The sequence below is a fragment of the Eubalaena glacialis genome, chromosome 2 (genome assembly GCF_028564815.1).
Source record: "Eubalaena glacialis isolate mEubGla1 chromosome 2, mEubGla1.1.hap2.+ XY, whole genome shotgun sequence".
In the NCBI taxonomy this organism is placed as follows: Eukaryota; Metazoa; Chordata; class Mammalia; order Artiodactyla; family Balaenidae; genus Eubalaena; species Eubalaena glacialis.
Genome location: NC_083717.1, coordinates 179,869,270 through 179,892,636, shown reverse-complemented (window position 1 = coordinate 179,892,636; position 23,367 = coordinate 179,869,270). Strand labels below are relative to the sequence as shown.

The 23,367-nt window shown below is 35.6% G+C and overlaps 1 protein-coding gene across 6 annotated transcripts in view; it reads left to right on the top strand.

Moving 5' to 3' along the window:
* The window catches only part of GALC (galactosylceramidase), a 60,893-nt gene that overhangs the window by 14,745 nt on the left and 22,781 nt on the right, over positions 1-23,367 (top strand). For 4 of the 6 annotated variants that reach the window (XR_009699575.1, XM_061182780.1, XM_061182781.1 and 1 more), the window contains 9 exons: positions 1,991-2,059; positions 2,320-2,383; positions 3,956-4,069; positions 6,390-6,529; positions 8,426-8,464; positions 12,814-12,944; positions 20,173-20,328; positions 21,280-21,404; positions 22,778-22,905. Coding sequence is in view for 5 of the 6 variants with exons in the window: in XM_061182780.1 (XP_061038763.1) it covers positions 1,991-2,059; positions 2,320-2,383; positions 3,956-4,069; positions 6,390-6,529; positions 8,426-8,464; positions 12,814-12,944; positions 20,173-20,328; positions 21,280-21,404; positions 22,778-22,905 (966 nt within the window). In the remaining variant the exon portion in view is untranslated. The remainder of the gene's footprint in view (positions 1-1,990; positions 2,060-2,319; positions 2,384-3,955; positions 4,070-6,389; positions 6,530-8,425; positions 8,465-12,813; positions 12,945-20,172; positions 20,329-21,279; positions 21,405-22,777; positions 22,906-23,367) is intronic. The other 2 variants (XM_061182783.1, XM_061182778.1) reach the window with 2 other exon arrangements.

Here is a 23,367-nt window from a genome sequence, read left to right as displayed (position 1 = left end):
TATGGTAGCCATGTGAACCTTGTGCCGAGGGAGTCCACAGTCCAATCTGCGTCAGTGGTCCCTGACCCTTTTGGCACCAGGGACCGGTTTCGTGGAAGACAATTTTCCCATGGACCGGGGGAGGGGGGAAGGTTTCGGGATGATTCAAGTGCATTACATTTATTGCGCATTTTATTTCTATTATTATTACATTGTAATATATAATGAAATAATTATACAACTCACCATAATGCTGACAGGAGGTGGAGCTCAGGCGGTAATGCGAGCAATGGAGAGCGTCTGTAGATATAGATGAAGCTTTGCTCGCTCGCCCACCACTCACCTCCTGCTGTGCAGCCCCGTTCCTAATAGGCCACCGACTGTACCGGTCTGTGGCCCGGGAGTTGGGGACCCCTGACTTACGTCAAACTTATGGGGAGGAGCAGAAGGTATTCTTCCTTGAAGAGGTGGAGTTTGACCTGAAAGCTGAAGGATGAATTGGATTTGGCCAAATGAGGGTGTAGAATGCATTCCAGACAGAAGAAAGAGAAAAATTAGTTTGTTAGACCTAGATAGATGGTGTGAGAGTGATAAGGGGTAAAGTGTCAGAGTTAGAATCCAAATAATTAAGGGATTTGGGTATAAAACTGAACAGTCTGAACTTTATCCTGAAAGCTCTTGGGGGAGGGAAGTCTTGGCAGGTTTAAACAGAGTAGTTTCATGGTTAGGTTTTTGTTTTGGGAAGATTAATCTGGCAAGTAGTATGGAGGATAAAATATGGGGAGGCAGATGGGAGACCCTGAAACCATTTAGGCTGTTCTAATAATTGAGGAGAGCCTAGATGAAGGTAATGGGGTTGAAGATGAAGGGATGGATTTGAGAGATATTAAGGAGGTCTTGGTGACTGAAGATAGATGGAAAGTTTGATGAAAGGGTGACCCTAAATTTATGGCTCAGACAGGTGTTGTTCTTTACTAAGATAGCAAATACATGAGAAGAAAACAGATTTAGGAAAAAGTGCTATGTTTGGTTGGGGATGTGTTGAGCTTGTGGTGGCTAGAGAGTAGCTCCATGGGCCTGTGTGTCAGTGGCAGGGGCTGGGAAGGTTCTGGGTCTGAGACACCACCAGAATGTCAGTGGTAGCATATATGAGAGTCAAATAGAACATCAAGCCCCATGGAAGTCAAGTCTTGCACTTGGCGTGCAGCTGGCACGGTGCTGGTTGTTTCATGTTGAAACCTCTCTCTTTATTGCCCTAGTTCCTGTTGCTCCCCAAAGTATACATAAGTGCTGGGTTATTGATTCTGTGGTTTCTTTGTTCAAACAGTCATCAGCCATGGTTTAGGTGTGATCAAGTGTTATTTCCTGCATCTTCCACCTCTCTCTTTCCATTCTGATGGAAAGTCTTGTGTGAGGTTTCCTTAGTACAGCCTGGCCTGGGGAATCACTGTGTGGTCATTCTTAATAGCAAGAGGTAACACCTATAAATCTCTAATAAGAATGAGGAGAGTGGAGGTTCCTTTAAGCAGTGCTGCTTGTAATATTTTCTTGCAAGATGTTGAGGGGAAAAATTACCTGAGATTCATCTTTCCCATTCTGGCCCCCAGATATTGTAGTTGACAAACAGCCTTAAGACAGAGAAACTGTTTCATTTCTTCTAAAAACCACTCTGTGAGTCAAGGTCCTCAAGATAAATTTGTAATAATGAGATTCATCAATAGACTTAGCAAGCTTACCTCCCAGCCAACCCTCATCTCAGTAGAAGAGAAACCTGGTTGTTGCTTGGAACCTATGTCTTAGCTATGGGACAGACAACAGCCATATTTGCCCAATGATGGGCAAAACCAAGACAGGCAAACAGATAACCTGGGAAATGACTTTCCACAGCTCAGCGCTGCCCAAGAGCTGGCTAAATATGGGCATGCTAGATGGCATGCATAAGCACTCTGAAAAGGTGTTCATTATTGGATTTGTTTTATTCATACTTTTGAAAACTTCTTTTATTTTTTAGGCAACCTCCCGACTTCTAGTAAATTACCCAGAGCCCTATCGTTCTCAAATACTGGATTATCTCTTTAAGGTAATGAGAAAATAATTATTTAATGGTATCTGTGATATCTTAGAAACTGTGGTGAATTTCACCAATAGTCGTTAGTACCTTCACAATTCTAGTTTTTAAAAAACTAGGCAAATTAATTTTGGAATAAGTTGCTGTTTATTTGAAGTTTTGCTTTGGTTTTCTCATCTGCAAAACCAAAGGCAGTGATTAGTAATTGTCTTAAAGTGTTTTCTCCTTCATACAATGAATCACAGTGTTAATATTGTTACTTCTTTCCCCAGCCAAACTTCGGTGCCTCTTTGCATATTCTAAAAGTTGAAATAGGTGGTGATGGGCAGACAACAGGTAGGAGTATTTGTGGAATGGCATTGTTTTCCCCCAGTATTTAAACCTATACTTAAACTTATGGACTATGGGTTCAGAATATAAAGAATGCCAACATTTTTGTTGTTGATTACTGCTTAGATTGTTCTTTATTGTTCCTTCTTCATTCTAATTATTTTTAAAATATTACATCGAAATATGCATTTTTTCCATACAAAGCAGCTTGTGGACTTTAGATTGCTTATTTAGTTGAAGTACTAAGTAGTAAACAAATCCACAGTTTTTTATAAACTAATATTTACTAGACAGAGCATAGGGAGAGTTTGGAATTTTACTGAGAAGTTAAAAAAAGAAAGATTTTGATGTATAAAATACGTAAGATGTTATTAGCTTTAAATAAAATATGTGGCAAAAATATAAGTAATTTCAGAGATATTTCAGAGATACAGCTTTTTTGTCTTTTAAAAATAAAATCATTTTTAACCACTAAATTTTCAATCTTCATTGTCATAATTTTGGCTTTGTGTAGTACATGTAGTCAATTAAAAAATTTATAGGTCTCTGGTTTTCAGGAAGAAGAAAATTCTCTCAATGATTGTATATAACTTATTTTTTATCAGTTAGATTCCATTATAGTGAACCTTAGAGTATTGTCTATATACCCATGTACCTGTTAGTGACTTGGAAGTGACTTTTGTTAAATAGATATATCTGTGTAGTGGAATTGGTATTTAATTCATGCTGAAAGAAACAATGCAAATGAAAAACAAAAGAAAATCCCATAACAAAACTATCCCCAACCTATTATAAGAAGACATGCATTTTATTGTCAAACCCTATTTTGCAGAATTGATAATGACTGGCCATCTTCATTTGCTGAAGCTAAATTAGAGGTAGAGATACAGAAGCAGGTAGTTCTTGTGAATTCTGATGTTTACCTTTAAGAAGAAAAGAGCTAGGGCCCCTCTCCTTCTGAGGCCCTTCTTAACAAGGGCAGATGTTTGTGAAACGTGGTAACACGTGAGGACTGATGTCACTTACCTACCTTGACACCCTGTAGAGGTTAGTATAGAATTTTCTTACAGTGGGAAAGTGTACTTGTTCCTTTTTTCCTCAAAATTCTGTTGTCTTGATTTAACAAGACATGTTACAAGCTCAAGGCATGGGGTATGGAAATTGGGGCTTTGGAGCCCAGGATTCACTTCTAGGATTGAGAAGCTGGAAGCTGAGGTGATCTGAACTTAAAGTTGGACATAGGGATTTGAAAACCCCAGAGAGACCAAATCCCAGCAGAATATAGTCCTAGGAATTTTCAGTTATATGAGTTGCTAACACTTCTCTTAACACTGCTTACAATAGAAAGTTGTGGTTTTATTATTTAAGACCTTTATGATGCTTATGGTAATGAAAAAATGAAATACTATGCTTTGATCATCCATCCTTAAGTTATATAAGATTATTCTTATGTGCCCTACGTCAGGATTGGATATGGAATACTACTTCTCTGAAATGTGTTTATGTGTGTAGGGGAGAGTGGCCTACAAAGCACCATTAACAGATAGTTTCCTTTCTGTTTTGCTCTCTCCCATTCAGATGGCACCGAGCCCTCCCACATGCACTATGAATTAGACGAGAATTATTTCCGAGGATATGAGTGGTGGCTAATGAAGGAAGCTAAGAAACGGAACCCTAATGTCACACTCATGGGTAAGAAGTGAAGTTTGATGTACTTTTGTAGTCTGTTTTCCTTTAATTTTTAAATTCTGAACCATGTATGTGGAGTATCTATTAATACTGTAGTATTAATAATGTTGTTAATACTACCAGTATGCTACCAGCAGCAAAGCGCGTGCCAGGCATGATTCTTTCTTTGCTCATATGTATTGTGTCTGATATTTATCATACCTCTGGAGTAAGACATTACTCTTCTCATTTTACAGAAGCAGTGGAGGCTTAGAGAGCTTATACCACTGACTTAAGGTCAGAAAATTAGTAAATGTCAGAATCAGGTTTAGAACCTTATTCTGTTGTTTTTGATTTTTTCTTTTTTTGTGTGTATTTATTTATTTATTTATTTATTTATTTATTTATGGCTGTGTTGGGTCTTCGTTTCTGTGCGAGGGCTTTCTGTAGCTATGGCAAGCGGGGGCCACTCTTCACTGCGGTGCGCGGGCCTCTCACTATCGCGGCCTCTCTTGTTGTGGAGCACAAGCTCCAGACGCGCAGGCTCAGTAATTGTGGCTCACGGGCCCAGTTGCTCCGCGGCATGTGGGATCTTCCCAGACCAGGGCTCGAACCCGTGTCCCCTGCATTCGCAGGCAGATTCTCAACCACTGCGCCACCAGGGAAGCCGCCCTGTTTTTTTCTTCTTTTTGTGGTGCTACACTAATTTCCTCAACAAAATTTCTCATCAAAATTTGTAAAAGGGCAATACTATTTATAAAATTGTATACTGTATGCAGCAGTATATCCCAACTATTTGCAAAAATTGTGTGCTACATGCAGTAGTAGACCCCATTTCTAGATGAGGTACATACAAAAATGTTTTTTGGTTTGTGTGTTTGTTTGTTTTGAACCTCAAGGATGTGGTGGTCACTGTTCTAGGCATTGGGGGTGCCTAGAACAATCCAGCCCCCAATTCCTGTCCTTGTGGAGCTTAGATTCCAGTGGCAGGATGGTTTGTTAAATGGGACTGTACTGCTTGCACTGTTCTCCTGTAGCAGTGCACAGACCTATAAAAGATTTCACACATACACAGTGGTGACATACTTTTATCATTTGAAATGAATTTGATTTTTTTAAACAGGCTTACACATTCAGGCTAAATTACATGTGTTAATGAGATCCATTTTATAGGACTTAATTTCAAGTTATTTTAAAAATCATTTTCAACCATCCAGTTTAAGGACAAGCATAAGTTTTTCTAAGTTAAAAAAATGAAGAGGTCAGTGTGTTCTTTCTAAATGGACTTTTGTAAGAGATTCCAGAAATGTTTTGAGCAGTAAAAAGCATCATTGACTTCAGCACATACTTGCCCACTGTGCTGTTTTCAAGGTCAGTTCTCATTTAAATGCAGAAAATCTGGCATGCTGAACCATGTCCTAACAAAGACTTCACATGGTGGGCCTTCAGAATGTATTTGGCATTTCATTGTTTTAAAACATTCCATTATTTTAATGTCACATTTATTATGTAGATACACTTAAGCATTCTTCTAGAGTTTAGAAAAATAAGCATTTTGTCACTTTGATTTTAATTTTTTTCAGTGGTGAACTAGATTGGTAATATATATTAACAGTTAAGGAACTTAATGTTGACCTTATTTTAATATTAATATATTAGTAAGAGAATTAGGATTTAGAATCTTAATTAGTGCTTCTCTACTCTTCTCATTTTTTTTTTTTTGATTAATAATAACTGGGGTATTGGAAGAATGTGGATTATTTGTTCTGTATCGTGTAACAAAGGTATATTTCCCTATTGAGTCAATGGCATTTGTATAGACATAGGACAAACTAGTTTTGTTAAATTTGATTACCTGACTAATTAGTCTTTAAATAGCTTCAAGTTGTAAGAAGATGCACTAGTGAATAAGGAATTTGTATTGTACTTACCTCACAGAATTAGTTAAGCATAAGCCTTTCAAAACTCTTTGATTTGACCTTAGAGAACAAAAATTGAACATTGCATATCTTTTTAGCAGGAGGTGGGGAAGTTAAGTTAAATTGTAGGTTACATTTCTTTATATTGGTAAGTATCATTGAGAGAGGTGTTTGTTTTTATTTCTTTTTCTTGAAAGAGCATTTGGAATTATGGAACCTGACTCTCGGGATCAATAAGGAATTACTGTGTTCATAAACTGGAAGGGATTTTGAGAATTTGTGCATGGTGTGTAATCTTTCCTTTAGTCAGATCTTTATTGGCTTTTTGCTTAGCCTGTGTTCATTCTTTTTGATTTATTTTGCTTTGTTTTTAATAGTGCCAGCACTGTTATACCTACTCCAACTTTGCCTCTTCGTCTCTGCAGGGCTGCCATGGTCATTCCCTGGATGGCTGGGGAAAGGTTTCAACTGGCCTTATGTAAATCTTCAGCTGACTGCCTACTATGTCGTGACCTGGATTGTGGGCGCCAAGCATTATCATGATCTGGACATTGATTATATCGGAGTTAGTAATATATTTTTTAGAACATGATTAACCTTTGGACATTTATTTATAATTTTTAAAAGTAATTTGTGGCACTTTATTGACTACTTTGTGTCATGAGACTAATTTGTTCTATTGGTGTCTATTAACAAATTAACTACATGTCACCATTTATTCTTTCTCTCTGCCCATCCAAATTCTTCCCACTTTCGAAAACTGTACTTAGTATATGCCTCCCGGAACTATTTCTTTGTTTTTGTTATTGGTACTACCCCAGCTCAAATTCTCCTTCTTCCAAGCTTTCCCTAGTTTCTCTAGTTCTTACAACAATATTGTGTTTACTATATAGTTTAATGAATGATTAATCTCATTTTGCTCCATGAGTCTTCCGTGGTCCTAAACCAGAGGGTGGCCGACTTCTTCTTAAAGGGTCAGAGAGTAAATATTTTAGGCTTTGTGGATCAAAAGGCAATAGTAAGGATATTATGTAGGTAATTATATAACCACTTAAAATGTAACCACTTAAAACTGTTAAAATCCATTTTTAGCTTTCAGGCTGTAAAAAGTACAAATGGTGGGCCAGATTTGGCAAGCTGGCAGAAATCTGCCTACCCTTTTCCTAAACTGTTATTTAACACCTTTTAATGATTTAAAAATGTAAGACATGATATCTTGTGTTACTAGCTGGTCTGTTGGCAGGCTGGAGGGATACGTCACCCTGCACTGTACCCCATAGAGCCTCACACACACTTATAGTGGGTCTCTGTACACTTTTGCTTGTTAATATGCTGTCTGTCAAAACTGATTTTAAAAGTTTTCGTGCAATTAGCAAGCAGTTATTGAGCTTCTACTGTGTTGCAGGCATTGTGACTATTATGTTTTAGGGATACCAAGATTAATAAGCTCTTGAGGAGTTCAGTGAGAGAGGCAGACACTGGAACAGATAAACTACAGTATCACAGGACATGATATAGGCTGTGAGGATGAGCCAAGGGCTCTAGGAAGCCAGAAGCAAGAATATACTTGTTTTTGTTATCCTTCCCCAGATGACAACAAAATTGTTTGAGAACTTTCTTAAATGTCAGGGTATGTTTAACCCCTAGTGAAACTAAATGTAGGTTTGGGTCGAGCAGCATTCTATTATGGTAAAGTCACACTTAGAAAATGTTTCTGGTAAATAATGGGTTATTCACATCTCTTTTAGACTCTTGATAATTACAAGCTATGGTGAGGAAGCTTCTTTGATAAGAACACTTTCCAGTATCAGTGGAGGCTGAAAAGAGTACCTGGAGGCTAGGCCCATCTCTCAGCTGCAAACTGAAAGTCGTGGAAGTTCTCTTTCAACTCTAAAACCTCCTGCTACATGATTCTAAGCCTGAGAGATTTCTGCATGTTCCTTTTATCTGTCTTCATTAAGAGTTTGCTTTTGTTATGTAGCACATCGTTGTGATTCTCTGTGTGCGCTAAAAAAATTACTCCTGTACATTTGTCCTGATTAATACTTGGCTTTTGGGTGTGTGTGTAGGGATCTTATAAGAATTATTATAACAATCCCGTGTCTGTTAGGTCTCCAGTGCCTGCTATAGTCCTTGGCATACATTGCCTTGTCAATCTTTGTTGAATGATTGAATGGATATTCCATTTTTAGAAATCTCTGGAATTAGGTGACTTTTTGAAAAATACCCACCAAATATTTTAAGGTTTTTAAAAATAATATTTTAATTAAAAATTATGTTGTCTTATAAATATCTATAAACTTAATAACAGGACATTCCCTTAAGTAAGAAAAATGGATTTTCAGATGATAAGAAAGATGATGAGAGATAATATTAATGGGGAAAGGTTAATATTAATGATAATATTTGCTTTCTGACACAAAAACTTTCAGCTCTGACATTTTGACTTTCTGTTTTGCAGATTTGGAATGAGAGGGCATTTGACATCAATTATATCAAGGTCTGTACAACTTTAAAATCTTTTTATCTTTAAGTTATTAGTGAAAAATTCCTTTATGGTTCCATGGAAATTAGTAGTAGGAACACCGTATTTTTTATAGCACAGTTATTTGTTTTGCTAGTTATAACATAAAATTCAAGCAAAATATTAATAATATTTATATTCCTGATTAAAGCATATGTAATTCCCTCTACGCCCCAAATTGCCTTTGTCCGTAGAGTTGTGTTGAGTTTTCCTACTTAAATATTCATTATTTGTGGAATTATGATAATCGTTATAAAAACAATTGTATCATTTTAGATTTTTAGGACTTCAAGAAATGTAGATTTTTCTTTCACTGTCATATATCAAAATTTATAGTATATAATCTCATTCTTGTTTTCTTTGGAATGCCTATTATATTGGAGTGTGTTGGATGTTTCTATTTGTGATTAGCAAATAGGTACCAAGTAACATTTGCAAAGTGTGTTACTTTTTGAGCCACTTTCCCTAAATATTTATCTCTATTTAATTCTTACTACCTCCTTTATGAGGTAACTACTACTATTTCTATTTTTCAGTAAAGGAAAATCTGAGAATAATAACCCCTTCTGTCATTGGAAAACAAATGGCAGTTTAACTTTTCAGGTGGAGATATTCTTTAGTTTACTTTATGGTTATATTTGTCTTGTTTTATGTGTCTTTTCTCCAAGAAATATAATTTTGTGGTTATATTTTCTTTCAGTTTTAAAAAATTTTTTCTTTAAATTGAGTGTCTTATGTTTTTAAGCAGGTAATATCCACTAAATTTCTTTCATTTATTTATTCATTCAGTCTGCCAGGAAGCATTTACTCAACACCTAGTTTGTCAGGCATTGTGTACGTGCTTGGAATACAAGGATAAAAGTACTGTTTCTGCCCAAAAAGAGTTAACATCTGGGGACTGTAGAGTCCCATATGAACAACTAAGATATCAGCTATAATTTCTTTGGCACAATAATGCACAGGGTTGTCAGAAGGTACAGAGAGGAGGTGACACCTCTGCATGAGTGGATTTGGGAAGTCTGTTGGAAGACTAGTTGGAATCTTCAAGGTGGGATGGATAGGAACTCCCCAGGTTGCTAAGGCAGGGCCATGCCTTTGAGGAGAAGTGAAGACTGGGAGGTAAAGGGATTTGGGGGAAGAGCAAGTGGAGAAAGATGGATTAGACAAGTGGGGGCACTGAGCCATCAGTAGGCCATTATGTTCACTGCAGTAATGGCACAATTTAATCACTAGTTGTGGGGAGGAGAAGGCATAGATTTAGAGGACTGAATGCAGCCAGAGCCAGGTAAGTCAAAGTTAACTCCATGCTGTAGGCATTACCAGTGAAGTGGTGAGAGTGTGGTGGTTTGGAGGTGGGACAGTGGTACTAGTGTAAGATTGAAGCACGAGAGTTGTTCATGGAAAGTTACGACTGCTGTGAGTACAGGTCTGATGAGAGCAGCAGGAGGGCAGAGCAGGAGCCAAGTTAGTGGCTGTGTCCTGTGTAACCCTATCGTCAGGTGGGCCGTGTTGCTGCAGTCATGGGCTTTCCTCTTCCCGAATTTGACATTTCATAGCTTTTTTTTCTCCTTGGGATTATACATGTCTCTTTAATTGTGTTCATTTCATTTGATGGAAACATGAGAAGCATTAGAATTTAGTTTCCTTTTTCTTTTAAACTAATGGTCTGCAACTAAGGTGGTTATTTTATTTTATTTATTTATTTTTTTACTATTAAGAGTCTGTTGCTGATTCCATTGCATTCTTATTCAGCTTACCTGATTTGAAAGACTGTAATTCCTGTTCTAAGACTCATCATCAGTGTTTCAAACAGTTCAGACTTCATTTCCTTTTCCCTGAAACTTTAGTTTACCTGCAGTAACATGTCTCAGGAAATAACTTTTAGTTTGCATTTGCCATTTTTGTAGCAAGATTTTATTGGAATCTGTGTCCTGTTTGTTAAAATGCCTATTGAAAGGGTTCAATAATGGCAGATGAATGTAGGTGTTCAGGTTCGATAAGCTTAATGAATATATATTCCGTATAGTATAATAAGATGGCCCCTGGAAATAATGAGGATTTGTTTTTAAGAGTAGAAATAAATACAGTACAAACAAGCAATGTATGTAAAGGTGGCAAGCCTATTATTTCTTTTATTTTTGCTATTTACATTGTATTTATGATTTACTCTGGTTTTCAGTGATGTTTTTAAATTGTGTCTGGAAAATCCCATCTAGGATCTGAGGGTGGTGGATGGAAATGGATGTGTGAGTCTCTGGACCCTCATTCAGTCCAATCAGAACAGCTTCCTTTTCATTTATCTTATAGGTAGGGTTTCTATCTAGGCTTTTTAGGGGGCAGAAAGGGATGGGTTCCACAGCAAAAACATTTGGAATACATTAGATAAAACTTTGCTCAAAGAATGCTGCTATTCATACTGATTTTGGCAATCTATTATAAAACACAGCTTATAGACTTGTATATTTTGGAGTATTATTTGAATATATACTTACTTAAAAGTAAGCAATCTTAGAGGTGATGGTCTAGGAATAGCACTAGAAAAATAGATATAATATTGTGATAAATGCAAATGTGACTAAGTTGTTCTCCTTCCTCTCTGTAAGAGTAAGGAATTTCAGGGTGATGAAACTCAAGATTGGTCTCCTAATAGAGAGCTTGGGAGTCTCAGTCCTACTGAATCTTGAGAGTTGGTCTTTATTTACTATTAAGGATCTGTTCAGATTTCTTCCGGAGTGGAATTGATTCATTATTTGCCTCCTAAAAGAGCACATTAATTGGAAATTTCTTTAGTTCAGAAAAGTTAGAAAGTGAAAAGAGAGCTTGTGAAATTCTTTGTTCTTTCTTACCTTAATTCAACCAATGTTTATTGAGCACCTGCTACTATGAACCTGACAGTTCAGAGTGCTTGGGGGTATAGCAGTGGGTTTATTCACACCCATTCATCAAGAACTACTTCTGGGGCTTCCCTGGTGGCGCAGTGGTTGAGAATCTGCCTGCTTATGCAGGGGACACGGGTTCGAGCCCTGGTCTGGGAAGATCCCACATGCCGCGGAGCAACTAGGCCCGTGAGCCACAACTACTGAGCCTGCGCGTCTGGAGCCTGTGCTCCGCAACAAGAGAGGCCGCGATAGTGAAGAGGCCCGCGCACCGCGATGAAGAGAGGCCCCCGCTTGCCGCAACTAGAGGAAGCCCTCGCACAGAAACGAAGACCCAACACAGCCAAAAATAAATATAAAAATAAATAAATAAATAAAAGAGTCTTCCCTAAAATTAAAAAAAAAAAAAAGAAAGAAAAACAGCTTCATTATAAAAAAAAAAAAAAACTACTTCTGTTTTGAAACTAACACGGTATTGTGAAGCAATTATACTCCAATAAAGACCTATTAAAAAAAAAAACAAAAAACTTCTGTTTTGAAATCTGAACCTCCTTCTCCTAGGTGAAATAATGTCTTCTTTTCTCTTGTCTTGTTTTATATATTGGCAATCCATACATTTCAGTATATACTACTCTCTGATTTTCTAGGACATTCTGTTAGTTTTAGTGTCCTGGTGAGTGTTTGCCACCTAACGGTGAGGACCCCATCTTGTGCTTTTTTTAGAGTCCTCATGGGGCCCAGGTACAGAACTAAATACCAGAGTAGGCACTCTGTGCTTTGTTCATTTATTTCCTGTTACAGTTTAGCTTGTTACTTTTAATCTGGTGGGTGGATAGTCCTACAGGCAGATTTTATTGCCTGTCTTGTGTATACCTATTCAAGACTTGAGGGTAACAGCAGAATATTTCTTATTTCTTCTTCTAGTATGGTACAAAATACTAAGAACTGTAATATTTTCAGTAATGGCAGAATATTTAAAGACATTGGAAAATACTCAAAATAAACTAAGTTAAAGCATTTTATTTACCAAATGGTATATTTAATTTGATCCCAATTTATTGTGTCTGCATAAGAGAATTCATGAAAGAATGCATACCAGGATAATAGTGTTTTTTTTATGGGTAGTACTGCTCTGATTTTTTTAAAAAAATTTCCACCCTTGCACCCAAATTTTCTATGGCTAAACATAATTTTAAATTCAGAGGGAAAAATCCCTCTAAAACATTTTTACCTCTTCAGTTTTTTTTTTCTCCTTACATTCCCATGAAGTAGATTATCTTAGTGATAATACTTTTTCCCCCCAACACGAGGCACATTTCTATTGAGGAATCATATTGACACTATCATCCAGGATGCTGAGTTTGAAGACATTTTAGCTTTCTTCGTTGTAATTCAGCCGCTGAAAACTCATTTTTAACCTTTCCTCTGTTCTGCTTATCTCTCTGAAAGGTGTTAAGAAGAATGCTGAACTATCAAGGTCTCCAGCAAGTGAAAATCATAGCAAGTGATAATCTCTGGGAGCCCATTTCTGCTTCTATGCTGCTTGACTCTGAGCTCTTGAAGGTGATTGATGTTATAGGGTAAGGAATGTTTTACTTTGAAAACTAACAGTTTCTGATTGCTTGCTGTGGATATTGACTGTGCCTTTGTTTTTGCCTGCTTCTCCCTATTTGATTATATTTTCAGAAGGTAGCTTTCTTGTATTTATTTAACCAAAGCATGTATGAATGATATTTCATTCCTTTTTTCTTTGAAGTGTTTATACTTCGGGAATCTTTCTATGACAATGGAATAATGTACTGGTAACTTAAAATATTGTTTTAATGTTTGGAGTAATAAAACATGGCTTTGTTTAGATTAAGGGGCAGAGTAGTGTTTACATTTTAGAAATTATAAAGGCAGTGCTGTGAAATTAGTTCCTAACCCTCAGACTTCCTGTGCTTGGGCATTCATGAACACTTAGGTAAATGGTATGGTATGATCACTGACCGTGACTTTTGTCACATATCCTTAGCAGTATGGCTTTGACCCTGCTTCTTAGTCCAGTTCTGCCTTTCAGCCTTTGGGGCCTCGACCTCACTGGGTTCCAGCAGTACTTTTTTTTTTTTAAGTGTATTTGAATTTTGTCTATCATGATAATGTATATAAACATTTGAAAAATAGAATACATATATATGTGGAGTTTGTTCTTTATTCAGTGTGAAGGCTGTACTTGAACTATGTGTGCTTTTTTTTTTAACGAAGAATTTTCAGCATGCACAAAAGTAGGCAGAATAATATGGTGGATATTCATGTTCCCATCATTCAACCTCCATAACTATGAACCCATGAACAATTCTCCATTCACATGCCTATCCATTCCTCTTTTCTTCCTCCTCACATTATTTTGAAGCAAATCCCAGACATTATATTATTTCTTCCATAAAAATTTTACCATTTATCTCTCAAGATAAAAACTCTTTCGTTTCACCATAAATAATACCATTATCACATCTAAATATGTGATAGTTTCTTGATATTATCAAATATCTGTTATTATTATTTTATAGTTTTATTTGATTGAATCTGGATCCAATTTAGATTCATACATTATGATTAGTTGATATCTAAGTCTCTTCTAATTTTTTGGTTCTTGCTCCATCTCTTTTTTTTTTCCTTTTATTTGTTGAAGAAACTGGATTGTTTGTCCTGTAAAGCTTCTCACAGTCTGGATTTTACTGATTTCATCTTTGTAGTTAAGTTTAAAATGCTCATCTATCCTGTTTCTTGTTAGAAATTGGTAGAGGCATGATTAGATTAGATTTAGGCTTATTTATTTATTTATTTATTGGCAAGAAAAGTAAAATGTATTTTAATATTTTATACATTGAAATTAGAATGTAATTTTTGCGTTTATTGTTAAAACTTGCATAAATAGCTCAAATCTTGAGGGAAAAAAGTTGTGTTGATCTTGAATATATTTGGCTAGGAAAAAATAAATGAAAGTATGGGTTTCAGTGTATCTTCATGAAGAAGTTGGATGTTTAATTCATTTTATCTTTATTGATGTTGGTATCTTATGCAATGAATTCCCCTCTGAGCACTGCTTTAGGTCTATCTCATAGAGTCTGTTTTTTTATCATTATTTTCTAATTTATTGCATTGTGGTCATTTGATGCTGAATGTATTATTTAATTTTTTTCATAAAATTTCCCAAGGTCTTCTTTTTATCTTATTATATTAGGGTATATTTTCTATCAGGATATGAGAACTGAGTGTGTATTATCCACCTTACTGATTGCATTGTTTCACTATTCTGTATTCTAATTATTCTGCTCACTTAAACTATCCAAGTTTACTAAGAGTGTTAGTTTCCTCTTATTAGTGAGTTTCTATTTTTCCTTTCAATCTCATGCAATTTCTGCTGTTTGAAAGTTGTTGCTGTGTTATTTGGTACATAGGTATTAGTAATGTTTTATCTTTATTATGGTTTGTAACTATTATTATTAGAAAAAGTCATTCTTTGTCTCATATTATGCTTCTTGGTTGAATTTTGCTTTGCATGTAACTAAGATAGAGAACTCTGCCTTTTTTTTTTCATTTGTATTTGCCTGATAGATCTTTGCCCATACTTTTATTCTTTACCTTTCAAGGTAATTTTGTTTTAGGTGTGATGCTGCATATAGCATAGGTTTAGATTTTGTTCTAAAAATCTTCATATCTTAGTGAGTTTAACTCATTTATATTTATTGATATAACTGAAGGTTTTGTTTTCTTTTCTACTGTGTTTGTTATTTAATGATTTGTACCATATATATATATATTTATATATATATAATACACCCCCACACACATTCTTTTGCTATGTGATTTGTTTTCTTTGCTCTTTTTAAATGAAGTGTCTTTTTTGTTATTTAACAAGTTTTGATTCTATTGATTACATTTATGCTGATACCTTTATACCAGTAGTTCTCAACTGGGGATAATTTTGCCTCCTACAGAACATTTGGCAATAACTGAAAATATTTTTGACTGTCACTGGTGTAGGTGCTACTGGCATCTGATGGGTGGGGGCCAGGGTTGCTTCTCAGCATCCTCCAATGCACAGGATAACTCCCCCACAACAAAGAATTATCCAGCCAAAATATCAGTAGTGCTGAAGTTGAGATCTGCTCTATATTAATAATCTTGGTTCTCTATTTAGATATTGTCTATTCATTTACTATAATTAATATTAAAATTATTTTATAACCACTTCTTTCTCCCCCTCTCTCCTACAATGGAATTTTAATTACCAGAGTTTCTTAATCTTTGTGCTTTTACATGAACATAAGCTTGTATGATCTTGATTTGTCAGCTGCAAGTTGTAACCTTTTACTCCCAGCTAACTGGCAAACTTAGTTTACATTTCACTTTCTTTCCTCCTTTTATTTTGTGTCAACTATATTAGTTATACATTATTAGAAAATGTAATGTTTATGTACTATTTAATTACCCTTTCTTTTAGTCGAGCTCTACTGTTAAGCATATTCAATGCTCACCTGTAAGTCTTTTGCTGAAGTATCTCCTTTAGTCTCTTGAGTGTCAGGAGCTATATTTCTCAGAAAGTGCTAATGGAAACAATATTTCTTGAACTTTTACATGTTTATTACTATATATCTGTGGCCTTTAGACTCAAAGGACAGTTTGGCTGGGTATAAAATCCTTGACTCATATTTTCTTAATTCTTGAGTATTATAAAATTTGCTCCATTGGTTACTTACATAAAATGTTGCTGTTGAGAATTCTGATGCCAGACTTATTTTTTCTTATAAATGACTTGGCATAATTCTGGTATGTCCAAAGAATATTTCTCCATAACTTCAGAGTCTAGTACTTTTACACTGTTTACCATTTCCCAGTAAGTAGTGTGCACCCTTTGAATATCTATATTTCAGTATTTTCTTTTTTCAGTAAGTTTTACTTAAATCTTAATTTAAATAATCATCCTGCTCCATTACTTTGGTTTTCTTTGTAGAAAGCCCAGTTACACATATTAGATCTCCTTTGCATATTGTCTTTATTCTATATTTCTCTCAAATCTTTTTTATCTCTTTATTTATTAGACAGTGTCTAATCTGTGTTCCTTCTACTTTAGTCTTCATTTCTAAAATGCTTTTTCTTTTTAAAATAATTATTCTGTAATTCTCTCACTTTAGTTTTATATACCTCTGTTGTCTAATAATTTCATTTCCTTACAAATTATTAAGTATAACATACAAACACACACACATACATACATACAGAAGATCATAAGAGTATAGCTTAATGAATTATTGTAAAGTGAACATACCTATACAACTACCACCTAGGTCAAGAAATAGAAAATTATCAGTATCTATGAAGCTCTCCTCTTGGAAATCTTTCTAATCAGTAGCCTCTCATTTTGCACCAAAGGCAACTACTAATCTAACCTCTATTATCATAGACTAATTTTTCCTGTTTAAAAACTATTTAAATGGCATCTTAGAGTATCTATTATTTTGGTCAACACTATATTTATAAGATTAACTCATGTTGATTTTAATTGCTGTTTCAAATTCAGTTGTAGGAATATAACACAATTTATCCATCTATTCTTTGTTAAAGGTCATTTGGATTGTTTCCAATTTTTGGCTATTGTGGTACAATGGAATTTTGTTTAGGAGATGTTTATTCTGTGGCTCCCACCTCCATAGAAAGAGTATGCCTCCCTGCCCCATTCATGTTGTGCTTGACCTGCGCTATGTTTGCAGATTTTTGTTTTGCAGTTACAGTACTTTCTGGGGTCTGCTTCCTCCGGGCCCCATTCTCCCTACTGTCTAAATGTTGTCTCTCTCTCATCCTAAGGTGTTCCTGTCTTATTCAATTTGGATTCTAATTTAAGCAGCTTATTCTTAAGGTGAAACTCTACCATTGCAGAAAGGACTGTTTGCTACCTATTTCTGAAATAGTTAAGGGTTTAAGCTTGTATTGTCCAATATGGTAACCACTAGCCACATGTGTTTATGGAGCACTTGAAATATGGCTAGTCTGAATTTAGGTATGTTATAAGTGTAAAGTATGCATTGGATTTTAGAGATGTAATATAAAAAAGTAAGTTATTAATAATTTTTATATTGATTTTATGTTGAATGATAATATTTTGGATATATTGGGTTAAACAGTATATAATTAAAATTTCTCTTCTGCTTTTTAAAAAATGTAGCTACTGGAAGATGTAAAATTATCTGTACACTTCACATTGCATTTCTAGTGGACAAATCTGGTTTAAACTGTCACAGTATTGTGTTTAATCTCTTAGTGAATTTACTGTTTTTGGCACTTGGCCCCAATTTCAAGCCTGTGAAGACATTTTCACTTTAGCCAGTTGTCCTCAATTCTTCCATTCAGGATAGAGTCTGCTCCTGGGGGTGGGTGAGTACCTGTTAGTCCCCTTTCACTTCCACTGTTTCCATATTCTGTCTATTGATCCTGGCCAGGCCTGATGCTGCAAGGCTTGCGGGGATTCCCTGTCACCTAGTTTTGATGCGGATATTGTCTGTGGGTTTTTACTTTCCGTCATCAGGTTGGTCTGTTTGGTTTCAGGAGGAGTGCTGGGGGAGTTTCCAAAAGTAGGCTACCATGATCCACCTCATTCATAAGTTCTATTTTTCTTTTAATACACATATATTTTTCTGTTAGGATAAACTTTGGTTTACTTTCATTGATCTTAATCTTGTCATTTAAAGTTTGAAAAATCATGCCATGAAATGTTAGAGATGTTTTTGCCTAATTATATGCAGTTAAAAAATTATATTCTTGAAGAACTTTTACATTTTGTTGAACTATGGATCTGGACATTGGGAGAGACCTGGATTTTAGTATCAGTTCTGCCCCTCTTTTCTCAGATCATTTGATAAATCAATCAGGTTTAAAATGTAACAGTTTCATTGTTTTCTGAATGAGGGATATAATACCTATTTCTGTAACTTTAAAAGAGATACTTTTTCAGATTTTAAAAATAGTGCATGCTCATTGTAGAAAATTTAGAAAATGTAGAAAACCATAAAGATAGAGTTAGAACTTACTCATAATCTTAATATCTAGAGATCATTAATAACATATTATTTTCCAGCCTGTTTTTTTTATATAAGTATTTTTTACCAGAGACACACCAAATATACATTTGGCTGAGTGATAACTAGATGAGTCTTAAAATTAGTATTTGGTTGAGGTGTCAAAACCAAATATCATGACCATAGAATGAAGTTCTGGGATATAGAATAAATCTAAAATGTAAAAGTTTATTAAAATTATATAATTTCAAAGAATAGTAGTCAGATTTTCCAAGTTGGGAATTGTAGTACCAAAACAATAATTTCTTAACCCTCTTAGGTGCTGGCTTGCTCTTGGGGTCTCTGTTGTATATGTTTACAATACTGAATAGATGCCTGTTTTCAACTGGGTTCAGTGACTCAACAAAATCTTGGTGGAATCTCATTTTTTCCCTAATTCTTTATATTCTTTATATTTATCCATTTCTTCCTTATGAAATCCTGGAATGCCAAATTAATGTTGTGCCTTAATTCGTCTTTACTAGTATAATTAATTCCCAAGTAGGATATTTTTTTCTTAAAAGATTCATGATCTAAATGGAATTAAATAAGTAAAAACTAAAATAGGTTTTCACAATCATTCTTTTAATGTTATGAATACTAGTACACCAAAAGACAAAGATTAGAATTATGATATAATCCAATCTGTGTTATTCTGCTTGTATTATTGTTAACTTATTTGTAAATAGTTGTTGGCCTAGAAAATATACACTCCTGTCCCTAAAGTTATTTGGTTCATGTGCTCTCTAATTCTTATACTAACTGTTGGTCTATTTTCTATTTTCCATTTGAAATTTCTTAATTGTTTTTATATTCAATAATCAGTCACTTCCACAATCATCATTATGGCAGTATTTTACGCTTGGAACAATAAATATACATTTATATTTAGGCTGACTCCTCTCAAATGCTAGAACAAGGGAGGGGTTCATTAGTCTGGGGCAGGGTTTCTCAACCTCTGCACTACTGATATTTTTCACTGGATAATTCTTTGTTGTTGGGACCTGTCACGGGTGTTACAGGATGTTTAGCAGTATCTCTGGCCTCTGCTCACTAGATGCCAATAGCAAATCCTGCCCTGCCCTGCCTTCTCCACCAGGCAAAAAGCATTCAAGTTGAGAACCACACTGCTCTGGGATAATAACTTCTAGTTTTCCCAAGATAGTTTATTCTTTTTATTCAAAGAAGAATTCTCTGTGCATTTTTGTTTGTTTTAGTGTTTTTCTTTTTACCTGGGAATAAACAATAAATGCCTCTCTGTCTACGAGGGGTGGGAGCAGGGGAGGAGATACTACATTACATAATAGACTCATTAGTCTTATTTTTGGTTTCCTTCCTACTGTCCAAGCTCTCTATTTCCCCTGGGAAGTCTAAATCCTGTCTCCACCTCATTCATCTTTGGAGTGTTCTAGGCCTCTTCTGCTGCCTCCACCTGTCAACATGCTTCCTTCCATGTTATGGTTTCCAGAAAGAAATTTCTCATCCATTGCTATCTTCCTTCCCATTCTGTGTGTTATAGGTTTATCTCATTCTAAGGGTGTTCTGAGACACAAGGGTGGGAAGAGGATGCTTACAGTCTGACAGCCACCTGGAAGCTGCCCATTATTTTAAAATAGAAATCTTGGAGAAGATATGTATTTTTGTTCACTCAGTAAATAGTTATAAGTGCCATGTTCTGACCTTTTTACATTTCCTCCCACCCTTTCTTTTCTAGCGCTCATTACCCTGGGACCCGTACAGTAAAGGATGCTAGGTTGACTGAAAAGAAGCTTTGGTCTTCTGAAGATTTTAGCACTTTAAATAGTGATGTGGGTGCAGGCTGCTGGGGTCGCATATTGAATCAGAATTATATCAATGGCTACATGACTGCGTAAGTTATTAGAAACTTTTAAAGGTTTTTATTTTGAAAAATTTCAAAACACAATAAGTAGAAAAAAGTACAATGGACTTCCATAGTCCCACAACCTAAATTCAATGATTGTAAACATTTGCCTTACTTTCTTCATCTGTACCTATATCTATACCTAAGCTGTGTCAACTCAAAAAAAAAAAAAAAAGCAAGAAGCTGCAAATAATAGAGCTTATTTGGAGTCTGATATATTGTCTCAGATATGGTTAAGTTATCTCCCTGGCCTGATAATAGCTGTTTGTTCTTACGTTCTTTTATTCCCTTAAAATCACTTACTACTGAGACCTGTTCTGTAAGGGCAAGCATTGTGGCCAGGCTTAGATCACAAAATGGCTTAGGCCTAAAATGGCTTCTCTTATGTCAAGAAAGTTATGTCTGGTTCTCTTCCTCTGGGGAACCCTTACCCTATCTGCCTACACCATCATTTGAACTCTGGCAGTCTGACTCTAAGAGTTCTCATTTGTAAAACTTTGCAACAGCTCAGAGTGAAGTTCATAAAATTATGTCTTGAAATTGGGGCACTTAGAATGCTGACCATCAAAAGGAAAGCCAAGTATGGATAAAGCCTTTATTTGTATTTGACTCACATTTGTGACATGTCTGATACTGGTAGGTCATGATTCATCTTCTGGTTACACCATTCGTCAGTAAAATTATACACCTCATATACATTTGTATTTTTTATTATATGATTCACCATTAAAAATATTTAGATGCATCCAACACTTGATTTTTCAAAATGTGGGTGAACTTTAGGCAACTTATATTTTCTTGTTTTGGGTGGTAATTTTTTGTCATTTACGTATATTTGTGTAAACTCTGATAAGGTCTTTTTTACTATAGGCTTGTAGATATTTACATTTTTATTACAAGCTGCTTTGGTGTTTCCTTTTTATCAAACAAATCTTTTAGCACAATTGCTTGGAATTTGGTGGCTAGTTACTATGAACAGTTGCCGTATGGGCATTGTGGACTGATGACTGCTCAGGAGCCATGGAGCGGGCACTACGTAGTAGAAGCTCCTATCTGGATAACAGGTATGGTTCAGATTCCATCTCTCAATCCCTAACTTCCTCTCTAAGACAAAGCAGGAAACACTTAGAGGGGATTATATGAACACTGTGTGTGTGCGTGTGTGTTAGTTTTAAGTGTGTCTCTGTTTCAAGCAAGATTTGTCATAGTGTTTTGTAAGAATCATTTGGGTAACTAGGCTACTTTCTGTATTTCATTCTCAATTATTCTAAGACCAGGCTTTTTTTTAGTTGATATATTTTTCTCAGAGATTTGTAGTCATGACATTATGTAACCATGACATTATTCTAAACTCAGGTTGTTCTTTCAAAAATATGGAAATGTTAAGTTGGATTTGTATATCCTGGTTGGTTAACCCCTTAAATGTTGAAATAGTTGGTCCCACATTATCTACATGAACTAATGTACTTTTCTAATTTTGTCACCGGTTAATTGTGTCACCTCCCAAAATGGACAAGGAATATTGCTCAGTACATTTTCAGGACCAACTTTGGAGGTGCCCAATAAATACATATTGTGGAAATAAACTTGTTTGAAACCATAAAGCTTAGTTTTTGGAATATTTTGTTAACTTTTTAAAAACCATATTCTTTGTAGTTATATTAGGATGGGTTAAATAGAGATCATCAAAAGTTGGGAGGGGATAACTTTATTTTTTACTCTTGGAAAAAAAAGGTTTACTCAGTAGTCTTGAACTGACAGAGTGTGGTTCATTTATTTTCACCAGTCATTCTAAGAATATTCCCATAATTGTACCATTTAACTAGAAGTTGAAACATGAGACTGGCAAGTATTCTTCTCCAAAATAGAAAATAGCTGTTAGACTCAATCAGACTTGGGGTGGAAAAGTTTTCCTTCTACCCTTCTAGGTTCTTTGGCTAATCTAATAATTAAATGGATATAAGGCAGATCACCAGGAAAAAAAACACATTTAATTTTGTACATAAAAATATGAGACTCAGATTTGCAGTCAGGCAATTGAGGTTTATAATGCCATCCTGAGCTAAGGAATGGGATAGGGACCTGGAGCTTCAAAGGGGAGGAAGACAGTTCACAGGAAGAGAAGAGCAGATGTTTGCCCTGCCATGCAGGTGAATCTTTCAGATACAAAGTTGTCTCTGGTAGTAGCTGTCTTTCTGTGCCAGGTCCCCTATCTAAATTCTTTCAGGCAGTTAAAGGAGAGAAAAAAGTTTTTCTTTTGTCTGCTAGGTCTTGATTGCCATCAGCTCAAAATAATGCACATGCTAAAGTGGCACATTTTGGGGTGGCATGTTCTGTTTTCTTTCAGACTCAAATCAGTAAACAGCTTTTTATTTTTTGACGAAATCCTATTATCACAATTTTAATCTTATTTGGGTCTTTCTCTGCTTGTCTATAGCTCATACCACTCAGTTTACTCAACCAGGTTGGTATTACCTGAAGACAGTTGGCCATTTAGAAAAAGGAGGAAGCTATGTAGCTCTGACGGATGGCTTAGGTAACCTCACCATCATCATTGAAACTATGGTAATTCTTTGTTGTTTTTATTAGATTAATTCACTTTGTTAGTATTGGAAAATATAGCATAAAACACAACTGAATACCTTTTTAAAAACAAAAAAAACAGGGGAGCTTTTCTCCTCTGCATAGGATCCCAGGACTGGGACAGCCAGTCTGTGGCTTGACCTGCTCACTCTCCAGGTTGAGAGCAAACCTTCTCTTCCTTTCAGATCCCTCCCAGGGGTGGAGGGCCCAACCTTATGCCTTTTTTTCCATTCTACCCAGTTACGTGGAAATCCTTCTTGCAGCTTTGGTTGTATAGAAGTTCTTCTGCCAGTTCCTAGTTAGTTTTCTTTGAGAATTGTTCCACAGGTAGATGTACTTTTGACACGTTTGTGGGGGGAGGTGAGCTCCGCATCCTCCTACTCCACTATCTTGATCCAACCTCCTCTGTTTGTTTCTTTGAATCTAAGTTGTCTTTCTTTTTGA